This window comes from Petromyzon marinus, chromosome 24 (assembly GCF_048934315.1).
Source record: "Petromyzon marinus isolate PM22_M1 ecotype Great Lakes invasive population chromosome 24, UKy_Petmar_22M1.pri1.0, whole genome shotgun sequence".
In the NCBI taxonomy this organism is placed as follows: Eukaryota; Metazoa; Chordata; class Hyperoartia; order Petromyzontiformes; family Petromyzontidae; genus Petromyzon; species Petromyzon marinus.
In genome coordinates this window covers 16,953,436-16,970,787 of record NC_133690.1, presented here as the reverse complement: position 1 = coordinate 16,970,787, position 17,352 = coordinate 16,953,436, and the positions used below count along the sequence as shown (strand labels likewise).

Genomic DNA, 17,352 nt, shown 5'->3' with positions numbered 1-17,352 from the left:
TCACGGCGAGGCAGCGCATACGTCCTGTGACGTCGCCAGCCTCGGCCTGAGATGCTCATCCATTTGACGTTGGGGTTTTTTTATCGCCATGTATGTTTTTTTATCGCCATGTATTGGGCAACCCCTTTGGAGAGGCTAAGTGCCGAAGAGCAGCACAAATATGAACGACAATGTAAATTGCGTTGAATGGTTTTTACGAGAGTTGCCATTACAGACAGAGAGAGAGACGGAACAAAGAGATATTAGTGCTTTTAACAATAGCTGGAAAGCATTAAAAACACACGGCATGTGGTCGTCTCCTCGACTACAAGCCACCTTCCACTGCAGCTCCACCCACATTAGGCCCTGGCGAAAAATAATAATTCAGACTTTTAAAAATATATATACAACTATATATTCTTTCCTTTATCCACAATTCTATCCCAACCGTGCCATCAGCATCGTGTGATAGGATGAAGAATTCAACCACTCGCAGAGAGCCGTTGCAACCCTGCATTTTAGACAACGCCCCCATGGGGGTCACTGAACTTCCAAGACTCCTTCAAGTTACTTCTGGCTTGGACAATGGGGGGGGAGGGGGGGTAGTCATATCAGGCACGTGCATGGTTTGTTGTCCTTCCCCCGCACCTTTGATTAGCACGCGTGGCTACGTACGGTGCGAAAGCAGTTCAACATGCATACAAACAGGACCAGATTTAACGCGATGGGTTTTATTTTAATTCTTGTGGAGCTACTCCGATTAACCATCAACTCGCCACCCTTGAGAACCCGGCTTAATCCACGGGGTGGCTGAAACTCGAGACTCGAAAACTTGCGGTTGTCAACGGCGCCAACTCGGTGCCTCTCTGACCTCTGGGCCACCATTGCCCGGCCACTCCGGGTAATCATTAATTCGAAATCTAATTTGGGAAAGTTTGGCAAGAATCCAACAGATTTTACGTGGAACATTGCGAAATCTTTAACGCGCATGCAAATAAATCCTCCCCCGTTCCGCCACCAACTCGCTTCAACGAATTGTGTTCATTCAAAGCCATGATTTGCTTGAAGGACTGATTCCTTGTCGTCTCGTTCGTACCATCTCGTATGTCCGGTGAAGGTCTCCCCATGCCTTATTGGCCATGGGGGCTACTTCACCATACTTCACCACGATGGTCAGTGCCGGTTGATGAAGGTGGTGGTGGGGGGATTGGCGCGGCACAGAAGTACAGTACGATGAATTTTGTCGCATTGCCACGCAGCAGCAACAGCCTGTAGCACCTGCGCTGTGCCCGGTGGTCACTCGGCCAATTGCTATCCAGACTCAACCCTGTTTAACTCGTGACGTCTAACGAGATGGCTCGCATTCCAGCCGATTTGGTCATAGGGGGCATCGACAGAATTTGCTTACGATGTGCATGTACCACGATCGATTCCTAGACGCACACAATGCAATGCATGCATGTATCAGAGGTAAGAGGCGAGATGTTGACTTCCTCCACCTGGTATGCAGGAAGTCGTGGGTTCGATCCCGACCCAGACGCCTGCTGTATATTTGGAGTTTGCTTGTCCCTCTCCCCGTGGTCTCGTGGATTTTTCTTCGGGTCCTCTAGTTTTTCCCCTCCACATTTATAAGCAACGTGCATTTAGAGTATTTGGTTGCTATACATTTCCAAGTGATAAGCCACTTAGTTGAGCCATTGTTTGTGGCCAGGTCGCTTCTGAAAAAGAGCTGTATAGCTCATTGGGCTTTACGTGGTAAAACATAGTTAAGTGTGGTAATTGTCACACGCCTGATGATTATGTATGCATGTACGTTCAACTTCTTTCACACCATACGTAGCCAACTAGGCTAATCGGAGGTGTGATTAACCTATTTGGGGCTGACAACGCGACCGACGTATGGAGCCCACCAGTCACACGGTGCGGTGTGCGTTTGTGCTCGCAGGGTTCCACCCACGTTTTTGACGATGTCAGGCGCCGCCCCGTGGTGGTGGCTATGCGTGCTTCAGATCCAGCCCTTTGGAGACGAAAGATTGGCGGATCACAATGGGGACGCGTGAAACTCGCCGAAACTGCACGGTGGCCGGGGCGACGTCAATACAGCAACGCGCATTTTGTGGGGCCATCTGTGCGGAACTGTCAGCGTTGTCCCCTCGATTGTGTCGTGGATTTTCTCTGGGTGCTCAGATTCCCTCCCATACAAAGCCACGCCCCTATTCAGAAGGAATTGTTCAAGGCAGGACCACACCTCCTGCGAATGAGTCTAGAGACTCTGTGATGCTCTCCTGGGTAACCTATGACTACTACTACTGCACTTGAGCGGGCCAAGGACCATAGTTAACTCCAGCCCAGCCGGCCACTCCCAACAGTCCATCCGTCCAGAGTACAAGGACAACGTCTCCGTCTCAAAATGGCCACCGCCTACTGAACATCTGTATAAGAAGAGCTTCATTCCTCCAGTATAAACATATTCCAATCCTGACGGCACAGCCAGTTGTGACGGGGGAGGGGGGCCAGGTGTAACGAGGCGAGCCAGCCAGACGCTGCCAAGCCTCCGCGTGGTGTAACTCGGCGACCCGGCTCTGGCGCAAAGCGAGTGGCATTGTTGTCGCACAAGCATAGCGATGGTCTCACCTGGACACACCGGTGGCACCATGGTAAAGTCTTTGTTCGTTTCCTTCTGGGCTTCGATGAGCCATGACAGCGCCTTGGCGCAGTATCGCATCTGCTCGTACTACGCGACGCCACGCACGAGAACAACAACAACACAAACCAACGATGGGCACAGCGGAGAATGTATATACACGTTTCACGCCACGTCGGCCCGTCTTGATGCGCAAATTCCACCAAAATTGTGCACTTCAGTTGGCGGTCGACGTTCAAAGGTGGACCTGTGACCCTCAAAGGAATGGCACCACACCCGTAGGACGTGGGTCAAACAAATCACTCGAGACATGCCGGTCTATGGCAGCAAGTGCAGTTTATGCGGACGCTGTCGCAAGAGGTCATACGTTTAGTGCCATGTGTCCCTCGCCGACTGCCCGTGGTGAATGAATGAATATATTACAACAAAATGGTTGCCGGCTGACGTCACCCGCATCCCACGGCGTCGTGCCGACGCCACTCCCCCCCCCCTGCCCCCACCACCCATCCCCGATGTGGATCCCGCAGGAAATGCGACAGAGGAGAGGGATAGAGGAGGGAGATTGAAACGAGGGAGTTGGAATAGGGAGGAAGAGATGGAGGAGAACAGAGAGGAGAGGGGGGCGGGGAGATAATGAAAGGGGGGTCTCAAATGGAGAGATCGAAGCGAGAGAGCAAAAACGGAAAGAAGAGAGCAAGGGGAAAGTGCCAAGCAGTGGGAGGGAGGATTCGGGAGAGGCAGGAGAGAGAATGAGATGGGGAACGGAGAGGTAGGAATACGGAGAGTGAGAGGTGAGAGAGAGAAACAGGGAGAGAGATAAAGGGGAGGGAAGTGCGTGAGATACAGTGGAGGGAGGAGAGGAATACAGAGGGAGGGAGGGATAGAAGAGGGGACAGAGGAACAGAGAATCAGAAAGAGACAGCGAGAAATCGAGATAAATTGAGATATATGCCCCAGGCAAGACAAATGTGGAGAGACGGACGGACGGTCAGTCGTTCATGTCAAAAGGACATTCGGGTTGCTAGTGTCTGTACAAGATGGGGACAGCGCTCACTGTAATAGAGCGAAGTGACACAAGCGTTACCACGGCATCACCCTGCGGCCCCTTGACACTCGGCGAGACTTACTCTGGGGGAAAACGAGCAAAACAAGTAACGGACGACGCAACGATGAAGTAACGTTCACGCGAGCGCTCTACACACCCCCCTCACCTGGGCGTCAAGGCTGTTGAGTCTCCGCTCCTGGACCTGGATGTCCTGTGCCAGCTTGAGCACCATGTCCAGCCTGCCGGCAAAACACACCACCCCGGCACGCTCAGCGCAACCCTCAGCACAACTCTCAGCACAACCCTCAGCACAACCCTCAGCACAACCCTCAGCACAACCTTGAGCACAACCTTGAGCACAACTCTCAGCACAACTCTCAGCACAACCCTCAGCACAACACTCAGCACAACCTTGAGCACAACCTTGAGCACAACTCTCAGCATAACTCTCAGCACAACCCTCAGCACAACACTCAGCACAACCTTGAGCACGACACTCAGCACAACCCTCAGCACAACCCTCAGCACAACCCTCAGCACAACACTCAGCACAACCCTCAGCACAATACTCAGCACAACCTTGAGCACGACCCTCAGCACAACCCTCAGCACAACCCTCAGCACAACCCTCAGCACAACCCTCAGCACAACCCTCAGCACAACCCTCAGCACAACCCTCGCACTCTCCGTTGCGTTTTTTTCTTTTTCATAAAGCGAGTTCCATATTGGGGAACCGTAAAACCTCGACGCGTTCGCCAATTACGACTAACCCAGAAGGTAAACAAGATACCCTATACAATAGGCGACACCGTATTGGCAAATGGCCCTTCTGCATTGGGGAGAGATGAGATGTGAGTGCGTGGTCACGCGCGTGTGTGCGTGTGTTTGGAGGAGCGGCGGCTCAGTGGTTAGCGCACCGCGCTCGAACCCGGCGAGCCGAGTTCCATTCCCGATCGCGACCAATAACAGTGGCGAACATTTCATCTGGTCCTGAGCCTCCCCACGGTCGACTCAGCCTTAAATTAGTCCCTGATGCAGTGTGTAAATATCATAATTAGGGAGATAAAGGTAGCCAGGTATGGTGCTGGCCACCCACCCCCTTGTGTGACGTTTAGGACCTTCAAAAGGTGCTCGCTAACAGCACTTGCTCCAGAAAAAGTCTCCGACCGCTACACGGGGGATCATCTTTGTCTTTTGACGTGCATTAGCTTGACACCTAATTTCCCTCAAGTGTACTGCCACGTGACAAGCTCTTCGACAGCAAGTCACGTGAGAAGGTGGCACCACCTAGTGTCGATTAGAGGCACTTGAAGGGACGTCGCCGTCCGTGGGACGTTTTACAACACGGGGAGACGTTACGCTGCCTTCTCTCTATAAGAGCTTCCGAGCGGTAATTTCTTCAAACTTACAAGGCAGGGTCTCGTACCCAACGCTACAATCCGTATCTGTTTTTGGGTTAGCGCCATGTTGGCAGTCGTGTTCATGCCAAAACGTTTGCCATGAAGCCTCCGCAACATTTGTGGAGGGATTTGTCAAGTCTGCAGAGGTTATTACTTGGCACGACGTGGCCAAAGTCGTACAAATCGATCAGATTTGTGACCTGATAAATCCGCTCACCGGCCGCTTCGGACTTTTGCGAAGAGCGAATTCGACGGCAACCAACGCGCGACGACGTTCCGCTCCGGCGGCTTCCGTGCCGCGTCGGGAAGCGACCCTCGGCAGAGCGAGTGGTGCGTCTCAAATCGGCCGTTCCTGCGCTCGGCGCCATTTCCTTCGTACCCCCGCGCCAACGTCGCACGGGTGCGCACGGCTGGAATCTAACGGCTGCCGCCGTGCCACAACGCCGAGTGTCGGGGGGGGTTTGGGGGGGCCACGCCCAGACTCACTTCTTCGACGTCCTCTTGAGACGCTCCTCGCTGCAGTCGCGCTTACGAAGGATGGCGTCGGTCAGGTAGTTGACCTTCTGGATGCCCTCCCACACCATGAGTCGCTGGTCCAAGTCCTCCTGCAGCTTCTGCACTGCATTCGGACGGCGCTCGGCATTAGCCCAGAAAGAAGGGTAGAGGCGCAGCCCTGAAATTACTCGCTCAAGGAAGGGACCCCCTGCAAGGTGAGACTCTCCTGGGTCAAGCGAGCGCAATGACAGTGACGTTAACCGCGCCGTGGGTCACTCACTGAAGTGCTTGTGCTTCTCGGCAGTGGCTTTGAAGACGAACTTGCGCACGAGGTGCTTGATGTGGCTGATGATGATGAAGGGCGGCGCGAGGGAGGGCCGGTCGTGGTACTCCACGATCAGGTTGTACCTCTGGAAGCGCCAGATCTTGTCACTGTTCCCCTGGACTTGCGAGAAGGTGTAACTGGGTCCCACAGCCAGGCAGAGGGAAAGGTCACGTAAATTCCAGGACTCAAGGAGGAGGGGGGGAGGGGCGAGAGTAGCGGCGCTGCAGTTAGCGCACAGCGCCATGAACCCGGCAACCAGTTTGATTCCCGTCCACCGTCAACGCCGCCTGGTTTGAGTCCCACAAACTCGCACTATCATGGTGAAGTATGGTCGAATGACCCCCATGGCCGACAACATCACGGGGTGTACTTCGTCTCCAGCAGTGGATTAACAAAAGGCTGTACGTACCATCTATATGTCACGTGCCAGAATATTAACGACAAAATTGGTGTCGTTCGTGGCGTTGCCAGGAGGTGGCAGTGCTGAGTGTTACCCCCCAGCGCCATGCGACATTTTCTCCATGTTCTCCGGTTTCCTCCCACGTGCTGCCACAAACACTCACTAATCGAAACGGCCAAACATCCCAATGCAGCGGGACCCTATTGAGAACGAGCCTTGGAGACACGGGTGACGCCATTCCCGGATAACTAATTACAATTGCGATTGTCGTTTGAATTTCTGATTGTTTCTTGGTTATAAAATAAGCGGATGTTTGTATCGAACTGCAATCCCAAAACATAACGCAAGTTCATCAATGGATCGTGGGTAGTTCCCCAGGGCCTCAGATGTAAAGAGGCCTCTGAAAGAGGCCCCGGTCGGCCTTATCTGGCATTTTGCCCTGGGCCTCCAAAACCCCTTGTGGCAGCCCTGGTAAATGTGGAAATGTCGAGCAGGCAGTGACATTTGACCACCTGCATGTGAAATTGTAGTTGTTGCTCTGCATCTACATTGGCGGTACGAAAGAGAAGAGGCGGTAACATGTTCTCGCGTGCCATGAGGTGACTCCAGAGATTCAGGTGGAGGGACATTAATCAGATCCCCGCACATCCCCTCACCCCCGCGCCACTCGTTCAACTGGAATGGTCCAACGTAAATACGAGGCACTCGGTTGGTGCACAGCATTCGCAGCGGAAGAGTCCACGTGCAACGCGGGGCAGCGCGGGGGGCGGAGGGGGTGCGGGTCGTGACCATCTCTGCTCCCACTACGGCTGAAGCCCTGGTGGTCACCTGAACATGGCGATGAGCAGGTTGAGCAGCAGGACGTTGGTGACGAGCAGAAAGATGACGAGGAGGAGGATGACGATCCAGTTGGCGTAGGTGTTGGGGCACGCCGCGTTGCTCCCCATCATGCCTTCCATCGAGTCGTCCGAGCAGTTCAAGATCTTCACGGCTGATGAACCAACGGACATCATCGTCATCGTCGTCAACATCAATCATAATATTATAAATCATCATTTTACTAAAGACAATGAATGACACCTAATACAGTGCAATGTTTAGGATGGCTGAAGTTGCTTACGATGATGATGGTGACAATGATAATGACAATGACGACGATGATAATGACGACAATGACGATGTTGGTGACAATGACAATAATGATGACGATGATGACAATGATGACAACGACAACGATGACGACAATGACAACGATGTTGGCGACGAGGACGACAATGATGAGAATGACACCGATGATGACAATTGACGACGACGACATCGCACTCCCCGCCATCGCCAGAACACCGACCGTCCATCTCGTCGAGCGGGATCTGCCCGAAGATCTGCAGGTATGGGCGGTAGAGGACGCGGCGGAAGGTCCAGTCGAGGCGCGTGTCGTCGGGGTGCAGCAGGCCCTCGGTGGCCACGCCGTACGCGATCAGCCAGATGCCCAGGATGAAGAGGAAGAAAAACACGTCCTTGATCTGAGCGCCGCATTGCCGAGCCGGAGAGAGGGAGGGGATGAGAGGGAGAGAGGGGGAGAGAGAGAAAGAGGAGCGGGGAGTTAGTCGCATGGCAGTTAATGCGTGGCAGTCAAACATTGAATAGCGGTGAGAGCAGAAAGAAAACGAGCACAGTAATACGGCCACACGTTCAGCTCTACTGAGCCAGTGGTGTAGACAAGGCTGAGAGCATCGTACATGCAATGCGGTGGTCCAAATGCCACGCATGCAAGGCATTATGGGAGTTGTACCTTCCTGCTGTTTGTAAGCACATATTCGCGTGTTGTTAAATCACAGGGGGGGGGGGGAGGGATGAGGGAAAGATACCAGGAGAGTTGTCATCATCATCTACCACGATCTATCCACTGCTGGGTGAATGCCTCCCCAAGCCATCGCCATCTCTGACGATCTCCACCTAGCTCCTGAAGCAATGGACCCTGTATGCAAGATCTCAGATGCTAAAGAAAATATTTTTCTTTGTTTACCAGGTAAGGCCCACTGAGCTACGTAGCTCTTTTTCAGAAGTGACCTGGCCATCACAAATGATAGCTCAAGAAAGTGGCTTATCACGTGGACATTTACAGCAGCAGCGAAATACTCCCAATGCTAAGCAGCTCCGAGGCTGGATATTGCTTGCGTAGGTTTATCACTTTACACACACAGGTTACGGTAGGTGTGCCGCGGGACTCCGCGGTGGGCAGCGATGGTTAAGCTGCGACTCTCTGCTCACACGCCACCAACGGCACTTATCAACGCGGTGAAGTATGGTCAAATAACCCCTCCCCCGACCCGCAAGGTGTGGGGAGGCCACCGTTCAGCGCTGGATTGACAAACGGACGATGCATGTCCGTGTTCAAATGCCGATTCTGGCGGAGAGGATTTGGATCTCAATTTGCACGGCGGGGGGGGGGGGGGGTGGGCAGGGGTTGAGGCCTCTTGGTACGAGGGTCATCAAATCACATCGCGAGCACGTTTGTACGCACGCGCATGCGTGTGTTGGGCTTCCTTCGCACCGTACGTGGCCAACCGTGCTGATCGCGAGCACGTTCGGTATTTGCGCCACTCTCACTGCGCCAGGCTATCGTCAAGGCGCGCTGTGGTTCACAGTCGAGTATAGCCCGCAGCGGTTTCACAGTAGGGGGCGATGTTAAATTTGTGTTTTTTCCCAACTGAGCAATTTTGGGGACCTGTGACGCCTTTCGCGCGCAAGGCCCGATGATGAATGACTTCTTCAAACGATGTCACGGCACCTCAAGCTCCCACTCGTGAGGTGCACGTCGCCGCATTCGTACGCCCGCAGTGTTCACCGGGACGGCACGCTGGGGAAGCTCGAACCGCGAATCCCCCCCGGCAACGGGCAGCAAAAAAAGAACGGCGCTGACGCTGTCGCCCCGGTTGCGTCACCGCTGCAAGGTTCAGGGGGTCAAAGGGGACCTCACCATGCCCCCCACGATGATGATCTTGGGTCCCAGCTGCTTGTGAACGGCGAATATGTGGATGAGCCTCATGGCGAACACCATGTAGTCGAGGCAGAAGACGACTCGGCCATCGTTAAACCGGGACGGGAACATCCTGAGGTGACACACACACACAGACACGCGTGACACACGGACAAGCGTGACACACTCTCGCGCGGACACGCGTGACACACACACAGACACGTGCGACACACACAGACAAGCGGATACGTGTGACACACACGCACGGCCGGACACACGTCCTTGTCCTTTCCACGTAATCGCAATAGCCGCAATCGCCGTGCGTGCAGCCGAAGACACGAGGGACGCCGCGAGAGCTCACCGCAATATGAGGCCAAGGATGAAGAGGGAAATGGCGATGATGTCACACTTGTTCCAGAAGTCTTCGATGTACTGCTTGAGCGAGTGCACAAGCGAGATGTTGCCGACCTTGTGGAAGCTCTGCCGACGGGGAAAGAAACGACGCGCTTATTCTCGCTTCTTGTGTTGTTTGTTCATTGGGACTTCCTGGCCCTCGTCCCAATGATGCTCGGCGAAGTCCCCAGCAAAACGTCGCGCGTCTAACTGCTGCTACTATTTGGCTGTGAGAATCGTTCCTCGACCCGCCGGGTGCGCGAGCCGGAAGGGTAACAATTGGCGCGCTGTTAAATTCCTGCACGCGTGCCGATTTTTATTAAACTAAGCTGTTTTTCTTTTACCAGGTACGGCCCACTGAGCTACGTAGCCCTTTTTCAGAAGCGACCTGGCCACAAATTATAGCGCAACGAAGTGGCTTACCACGTGGAAGTTTATAAGCAGCCAAATACTCTAAACGTGTGGGGATGTTGATTCTAAATGTGGAGTGAAAAATGGAGGACCCGGAGAAAAATCCACGAACCCACGGGGAGAGAGACACGCAAACTACGAATATACAGCAGGCCTCAGGGTCGGGATCGAAGCTACGACCTCCTGTACACCAGGTGAAGTAGTTAACATCTCCTAGCCTCTGTGGCCACGTCTGTTCGTGGAGGGGGGGGTCGCCACAACACAAATCCAGACACATTCATTGCGAGAATAAATTTTCCGCGTCGCTTTACGCTCGCGACGCACGAAATATAGTTCGCACGCCCTCCCCCCCCATTGGCTGCCCCATCCCCCGACTCACCTGGCGTATCTCCTCGCACACGAGCGTGAAGACCCAGAAGTAGAGGAAGAGCTCGGGCCCTCGCGGGCCTACGGGCGGGGGGCGGAAGTCGACGAGCAGCACGTACGCGAAGAGGAAGAGGAACATGAAGTAGGTGACGACATTGCCGAGGAACACGATGATGGGCGCCCCCCAGAAGCGCGTCCAGCGGCGGCTGCAGGTGTAGCGCTCCCTCATCGACATGGTCACCCCCTCGATGTCCCTGCGTGGGAAAACGACAAAGTCCGTGGGTTTAGAGAGCCAGACAGGGTTGCACCCCCCCCCCCCCCCTACATAGAGTACGTGATGTGTGAGAGTGGGAGAGGCAGGGGTCGGGGTGGATGTGTGGCAGGGCCACTCACTTTAATTTAGTGGACAGCGCTATGAACCCGGCGACCCGAATACAATTCTCGGTCATGGCCAACACTGATGACGAATGCCCAGACCGGTCATGGGCTTCCCCTAGGTCGACTCAGCCTCAAATGAGTACCTGGTGCGGTGTGTAAACATCGCCACTTGGGAGACAACGGCTGCCGGGCGTGGTGTTGGCCACCCACCCCCTCGTGTGCCGTGCCGGCCTTTAAAGGTGCTCGCTAACGGCACTTGCCCCAACAGCCTGGTCAGGCCATGCGGGGGAACTTTGTCTTTGGTGTGGGTGGGAGATGTGTGAGAGTAGGAAGGGCAGGTGATAGGGGCCGGTGGTGTGGGAGATGTAGCTGGGTGGGTGGGAGATGTGCGAGGGAGGGACAGGCAGGTGTATGGGCGGGTGGGTGGCATGCAGGGCCCGCTCACTTTTCGTCCAGTCTCTGCAGCAGGCTCAGCACGACGTTCTCCCCATCTGCGACGCTGTCCATCTCCAACGCCGACGGCTTCTGTATGCTGAGCTCGCTGCACTCCACACAAGGTCACGGGGGAGGTGGGTGCGGTGAGACGGCCATTGTCACACCGGCCCGTTGAAAAACTAGAAACTAATTTTTATTTTACCAGGTAAGGCCCCACTGAGCTATGTAGCTATTTTTCAGAAGCGACCTGGTCTTACACAAATGATAGCCAAACGTAGCGGGCTCATGGTGTGAAAATGTATCGCGCCCAAATGCTCTTATCGCATGTTTCTAAATGTGGAGGACCCGGACAAAGATTCACACGACCACATGGAGAGAGACATGTAAACTTCAAATATCCAGGTGTCAGGGTCTGGATTGAACCCACAACCTCCTGTATACAAGGTGAGGTAGTTAACATCTTGCCACCGCTCGCTCACCGGCGGTCAGTCATCTCCATAGCGCTCTTACATTGCTACTACCACGGGCACTGTACCCGTGAACTTAACCCGTAGGGGTTCCTTCACCCGTGTTGTGGACTCGGCCTAGCAGACTGTTTTGTCTCATCCATCACACCGGTGTTCGACCATCATCACTGCAGGTGACAACTCACTCATGCACCCGACCGCTCACTCACGCACCAAACCGCTCACTCGCGCACCCGACCGCTCACTCATGCACTCAACCGCTCACTCGCGCACCCCACACACTCACCACCATTGCAGGTCACAACACTTCTCTTTCTGCTTCTTCCCTCCAATTGTCATCTCTTTGTCCCCCCCAAAAATCACTCATATCCTTGTCCAATCAAGAAAGGTGTGAACTCTTATTATACTTTCAACTTTCACCGTGTTGCTTGTTGCTCGCCGCTAACCGTTTTGGGGACTTTGAGCCTGTGCCCAGCCACTGTGTTTAGTGCCCGTGAGCTTCACCGTGCACGTACTTCTGTCCAATTAAAACAAACCACCAACGCGTGCAAGCGCAGGGCAAATACAGGCCCGAGCTCGCAGTGGAGATTCAACATTCCTACGCAAGGCGGACGAGTCTATCCAAAGGTCGAACGCTGCGGACCTCCCGCATAGTGGTACCCACTTTATTGAACCAGGATTGATGATGGGCCCGGCCGAGATTTTGAACTCACGTCCTTCTCGTCACGAGCTGTACGCTCAACCGCCGTGCCGCCGAGACTGACCACGTGTGCCATCGGCATCATCCACTATCTATCCACTGCTTGATGTAGTCCTCCACGAGCCATTAGCACCTCTCGCAATCTCGTGATGCAAGGATCCACCCGGCACCTGCACACGAGCGGAATTAAATCGCTCCATCTCCGCGGCGGACGTCCACTCTCGGACGCGCTCCCTTCTCTCCTGGTCGCTCAGCGGTTAGTCTCGACGGCCGGCCATCTTCACTCCGAGCAACGTGCCATGCCCAAGCACGCTCGCTTTCCTCGACAGTAAACACGCGACGTCGCTAACTCACGCAAGTTCTCCAATCCACGCCTTCGTCGTTCTGTCCCCCCCCCCCCCCCCGTGTGAATTACAAGCGTGCGCCTGCATTTCAGATGATTATGGCCAATTTCTCCCACCCTGGACACTCTCTGTTTCAGCTACTCCCCTCTGGCAGAAGGCTTCGGTCCATCAGGACCAAAACCTCAAGCCATAAAAACAGTTTCTTCCCATCTGCTGCTGGCCTGTTAAACAAGGCCAAGGGCTTACACTGTTTTTAACATTTTATCTATAAAATGACACCTTGCCGATATTAACTATGTTACCCTATTTGTATTTATTATTTTAAAATTATATCTTAAAGCTATTTTATATTCGATATTTATTCAATTTTATATACTTCAGCCCCTTGGTGTTAGACTTTTAACCCTTATTATAGTAAGACTTGTTCAAAACTTATTTAAGATTTTAGATTCCTATATGTTGAATGTATGCACCATCCTGCCAAAGTAAATTCCGTGTCGGTGTGAACTTCATGGCGAATAAAACCCTTTCTGATTCTGATTCTGATGAACTTCTGCGGCCGTCTTGAACGCTCTTCCTTCTGATATTAGGAAAATCGTTTCTTTAGGACTGCTTTTTGTGTTTATTTTGTTGTCCATCCCCAGAATCTCCGGTTAGCACGGTTGTCTACGAATTGTGCGAAAGACGTTCAACGTACGTATGTACATATGAACATGATACGTGCCTCGGCGTGCAATTTTCATCGTCAGTTCCTTCGTCAGAATGCGTGGCCTCTAAGGCACACGTCGCTGCCGGTCACCTGCTCCGATTAAAGGCAACGGCGGGCGTTATCGGCACCGCTTCAATGCAACGAACACACCGGGCCCCGTAACCCGCCCCCTCCCCGCAGCTCCTTGACAACACCACTGAAGGGGGGTGAGAGACTTAACATGAGTGACGTGCGGTGAGGTCAATGGCTGGGGAGGCACTGGCGAGTGTCAGAGCCAGATTCACACACACTGAGGGGGGCGTGGCCTCACGGAGGGGGGCGTGTTAGACACGTCCCCCTAAGTGAGGCAGATGTGATAGCTGCCTCCCCTGCTGCTTTTTCATTGCAATTTCATGACGAGACCAGCGAGCCTAAATATCTTTATACACATACGTGAAATAAGTTACCTGTAGTATGGAAGGCGAGGACATGAAATGAAGGGGTCTACAAACATTACATTGGTGACACACTGAGATAGTAACAGGCACGCGCTTATTGCCCGCGCTCCTTCTAGTTACTGAGGGGTTGCGCAATCAGAGGGGAGGCTGAGCTCGTCGCTGCCTCACCTCTCGTCTCTACTGTATTTGCAGCGGAGCTCCGCAAATTTGTCGATTTGGACTATAAAAATGATTGGAATCGTAGCAGAAATGACATTTATAACACAGATCAGTGGAAAAATCTTAATATATATTTTATTTGATTATTCTTTTGTTTTACTTTTCGTAACAGCTATTTTCATTGGAGTATGACAGGTGAGGCTCTGCCTCCCCTGCCTCCCCTGCCTCCCCTGCCTCCCCTGACCGCACGTCCCTGCTTATCAGACTGTTGGGGCAAGTGCTGTTAGCGATCACCTATGAAGGCCGGCACGGAACACGAGGGGGGTGGGTGGCCAGCACCACGCATACACACACACGCGCTGAACGAAACGCTCGGTCACGTCTGCAGATGTGCAAAAAACACCCGCCCGCCCGCCTGCCCGCCACCGAGAGACTCATCACATAATTGAGATTGATATAAGAAGGGCGGACAGCTGTGGCTCGACACCTCAATGCGGGCACCGTCACACCCGGTCGTCGCCCAGCCGCCCAACCCGGAGGGAGCGACCCCGCAGGGTCCATGCCTCACGCTTCTAGATTTAACCCCCGGTAACAACGCCCACGCGTCGCGCGTGGCCACGACAACGCCGCCGCCGCCGCCGCCGCCACGCCCGCTCGCGTTCCTGCGGCCAAACGTGGGCCAAGAATCTTATTCTTCCCGTTCAATCGACCATCGCCTGCCGCTCTGGGGTGATGGGTTAGGTCCGGGTTGAAGTGGGTTTGCGTTGAATCAGCCTCATACGAACTTTTTTTTTTCACGCCTTCCCAGGATTGTGTCCCCATTCTGTTATCGTCGTCACGTCGTGGTACAAAGAAGCAGATATCACAGAGCTACGTTGGACATCCCTTCTTCAAGTGACGTCTGGTCCACACCACACTAGAGGGCAGCACTTTCCCACCAGCCCTGCTACTACAGAGTAATGGTTACAACGTGACAGTCAAACCAATATTTGTATCTCGCTTGCCTGGTACGCAGGAGTTCGTCGGTTCGATTCGGACCCTGATGATGCCTGTTGCATATTTGGAGTCTGCACGTTCTCTCTATCCCTGGCCGCATGAAGTTTTCTCCAGATTGCTCTGGTTTTGTCTTCTTCCGCATTGAGAAACATGAGTTTAATTGATTTGGCTGCTGCTATAAATTTCCACATATGATGATTATGATGATATCAGCCACTCCGATGAGCTATCATGTGTGGCCAAGTCGATAGAGAACACGCTATAATCACGGACGGCTGAAACAGGGATTCAAACCCAGCATCTTGACGATATCGGCTCTGCGCCCTGCCCTGTACACCACCAGGTCAGCTCGACCTCACACTCAATACACACACACAAAGCGCTTGCCGCAAATGACCCACAATACCTCGCTGACCTCTATAAGGAGCATAAATCATCACACAAACTGTGGTCATCCTCGCAACGGCGGCTTTTGGCTAGCCGTCGAACACAGACGGTCACCGCATCGTGCGATTTCAGATGCGCTTCTGCGGCCGTCTGGAACGTTCTTCCTTCGGATATTAGGGAGCCACTGGATCTGTGCACTTTAAAATCTAGATTGAAAAATACATTCCTTAGAACTGCTTTTTGTGTTCAGTTTGTTGTCCTTCCCCCGCACACCTCCAATTAGCACGGTTGGCCACGTACGGTACGAAAGAAGTTCAACATACCAAGACAAAGGTCCCCCGTATAGCCTTAACAGACTGTTGGGGCAAGTGCTGTTAACGAGCACCTATGAAGGCCGGCACGGCACATGAGGGGGGGTGGGTGGCCAGTAACACACACACACACACACGCGCGCGCTGAACGAGACGAATGTGACGTGAACCGCGACCCGTCGCTCGCGGACGGGTCGAGCGAGCTCGGTGAATTTGCAGCACCTGAACTCGATCAGGTTGCAGTAGAGCAGCGGAGGACAGAAGAACACGGCGAAAATCTTCCAGATGTCAGTCTCGTTGGACATGTCTCCCCACCAGATGTCGTTGAGGAGGTCCTAGAGGGCGGTGAAATGACAGGAAGCAAGGTATGATAAAAGGAAAAAAACATCTTAAGACGCAGAAGTTAAGGAAAAATAGCATCGCAGCCCAATGTAATCCCGTTCTGTAAACGATGAGAAAAAACAATTGCGGCAGGAAAACTGCACGCAAGAGGAAACAGATTTTACAGCAGACACAATGGTGTGCTCCTCACAATCAGCAGGAAGGCGTGACTCCCATCATGCCTTGGTATACTTCTCATGCATGCAAGGCATGACATGCAAGGCATGACCAGCATGCCTTGTGGTCACATCAAATAACCACACTGTTTACAATTTTCTCTAAGCATGTTCAAAGCCTTGTCTAAGCCACCAACTCAATAGAACTGAGTGACGTCGTATTACGGCCCAAGAATGAAAGGAGAGCGCACGCACCTTTGCGCGTTGGTGGTCTAGACAAGGCTGAGAGCAGTGTATGTGCGATGCGGTGGCGACGCGCCTTCGTCGTTAGATCCGTTGGCGTCCGGCCTACAAGCGAAGGCTCCTGTTGCGCGGACGGCTTTCCTTAAAAGCTACAGATCCGAACAAGACGACGACATTACCGCGACACCAGATTCGTGCGCCGCCGGATCCTACCGCCGTTCCCGGCAAACCTCGGCGCGCGCGCGCGCACGCCGCATCGCGTCACGGAAAAAAAAAAGAAAACCGACGTAGCCGCGAGGCCCCCTCGGTGGTTGCCGTCGGCGAGCACCTGCGCGGCGCTGTGGCTAAAGAAGGCCTCGGCGTTGGCCTCGGAGGCGAGCTGCAGGCACGTGGCGTTGCCCCACGACGGACTCTGCCGCACGAGCAGCTTGAAGGTGCGCGCCTGGCTCGTCCGGTAGCACTCGTTGAGCACGGCTGCAGTTTCCCGGGAAACAAACGGCAGCGGCGGCGGCAGCAGCAGTGGTGGGAATTACACGCAGCAACAGTGGTGCATTTAGTGGTGCACGCAAGCACGAGAGTTGTTGCTGACCAGCCCTCCCCACCCCAGGCCACCGCCCTCCCCACCGCCCAGTTTATTTATTTGCCCATTAAATCCAGAGTCTCCTAACTCCTTTTCAGAAGGGTCCTGCTATAGTTTCTCCAGTGGTGGGGGGGGGGGGGCGACGATTGCTATGCATATTTACAAAATCTGGTAATTGTTTAAAATTAGGCACCGTGACGCCGGCACACAGCGGCCTGCTCTTGCGAATGACATCAGGGGGATCTTTAAGATCCACTGTGAAGCGGACGGC

The 17,352-nt window shown here is 53.7% G+C and overlaps 1 protein-coding gene across 2 annotated transcripts in view; it reads right to left on the bottom strand.

The window, feature by feature from the left end:
• LOC116945634 (transient receptor potential cation channel subfamily M member 5) overlaps window positions 1-17,352 on the bottom strand; it is a 55,221-nt gene that overhangs the window by 3,295 nt on the left and 34,574 nt on the right. The window contains exons 14-26 of one of the 2 annotated variants that reach the window (XM_032960134.2): window positions 16,830-16,975; window positions 15,984-16,096; window positions 11,262-11,357; window positions 10,452-10,692; window positions 9,630-9,748; window positions 9,269-9,401; window positions 7,637-7,811; window positions 7,117-7,279; window positions 5,844-6,025; window positions 5,555-5,687; window positions 3,835-3,907; window positions 2,614-2,713; window positions 1,937-1,996 (exon numbers count right to left, since the gene is read on the bottom strand). In XM_032960134.2, coding sequence (XP_032816025.2) covers window positions 1,974-1,996; window positions 2,614-2,713; window positions 3,835-3,907; window positions 5,555-5,687; window positions 5,844-6,025; window positions 7,117-7,279; window positions 7,637-7,811; window positions 9,269-9,401; window positions 9,630-9,748; window positions 10,452-10,692; window positions 11,262-11,357; window positions 15,984-16,096; window positions 16,830-16,975 — 1,697 coding nt within the window. In that variant the 3' untranslated portion in view covers window positions 1,937-1,973. The remainder of the gene's footprint in view (window positions 1-1,936; window positions 1,997-2,613; window positions 2,714-3,834; window positions 3,908-5,554; window positions 5,688-5,843; window positions 6,026-7,116; window positions 7,280-7,636; window positions 7,812-9,268; window positions 9,402-9,629; window positions 9,749-10,451; window positions 10,693-11,261; window positions 11,358-15,983; window positions 16,097-16,829; window positions 16,976-17,352) is intronic. The other variant, XM_032960135.2, reaches the window with a different exon arrangement.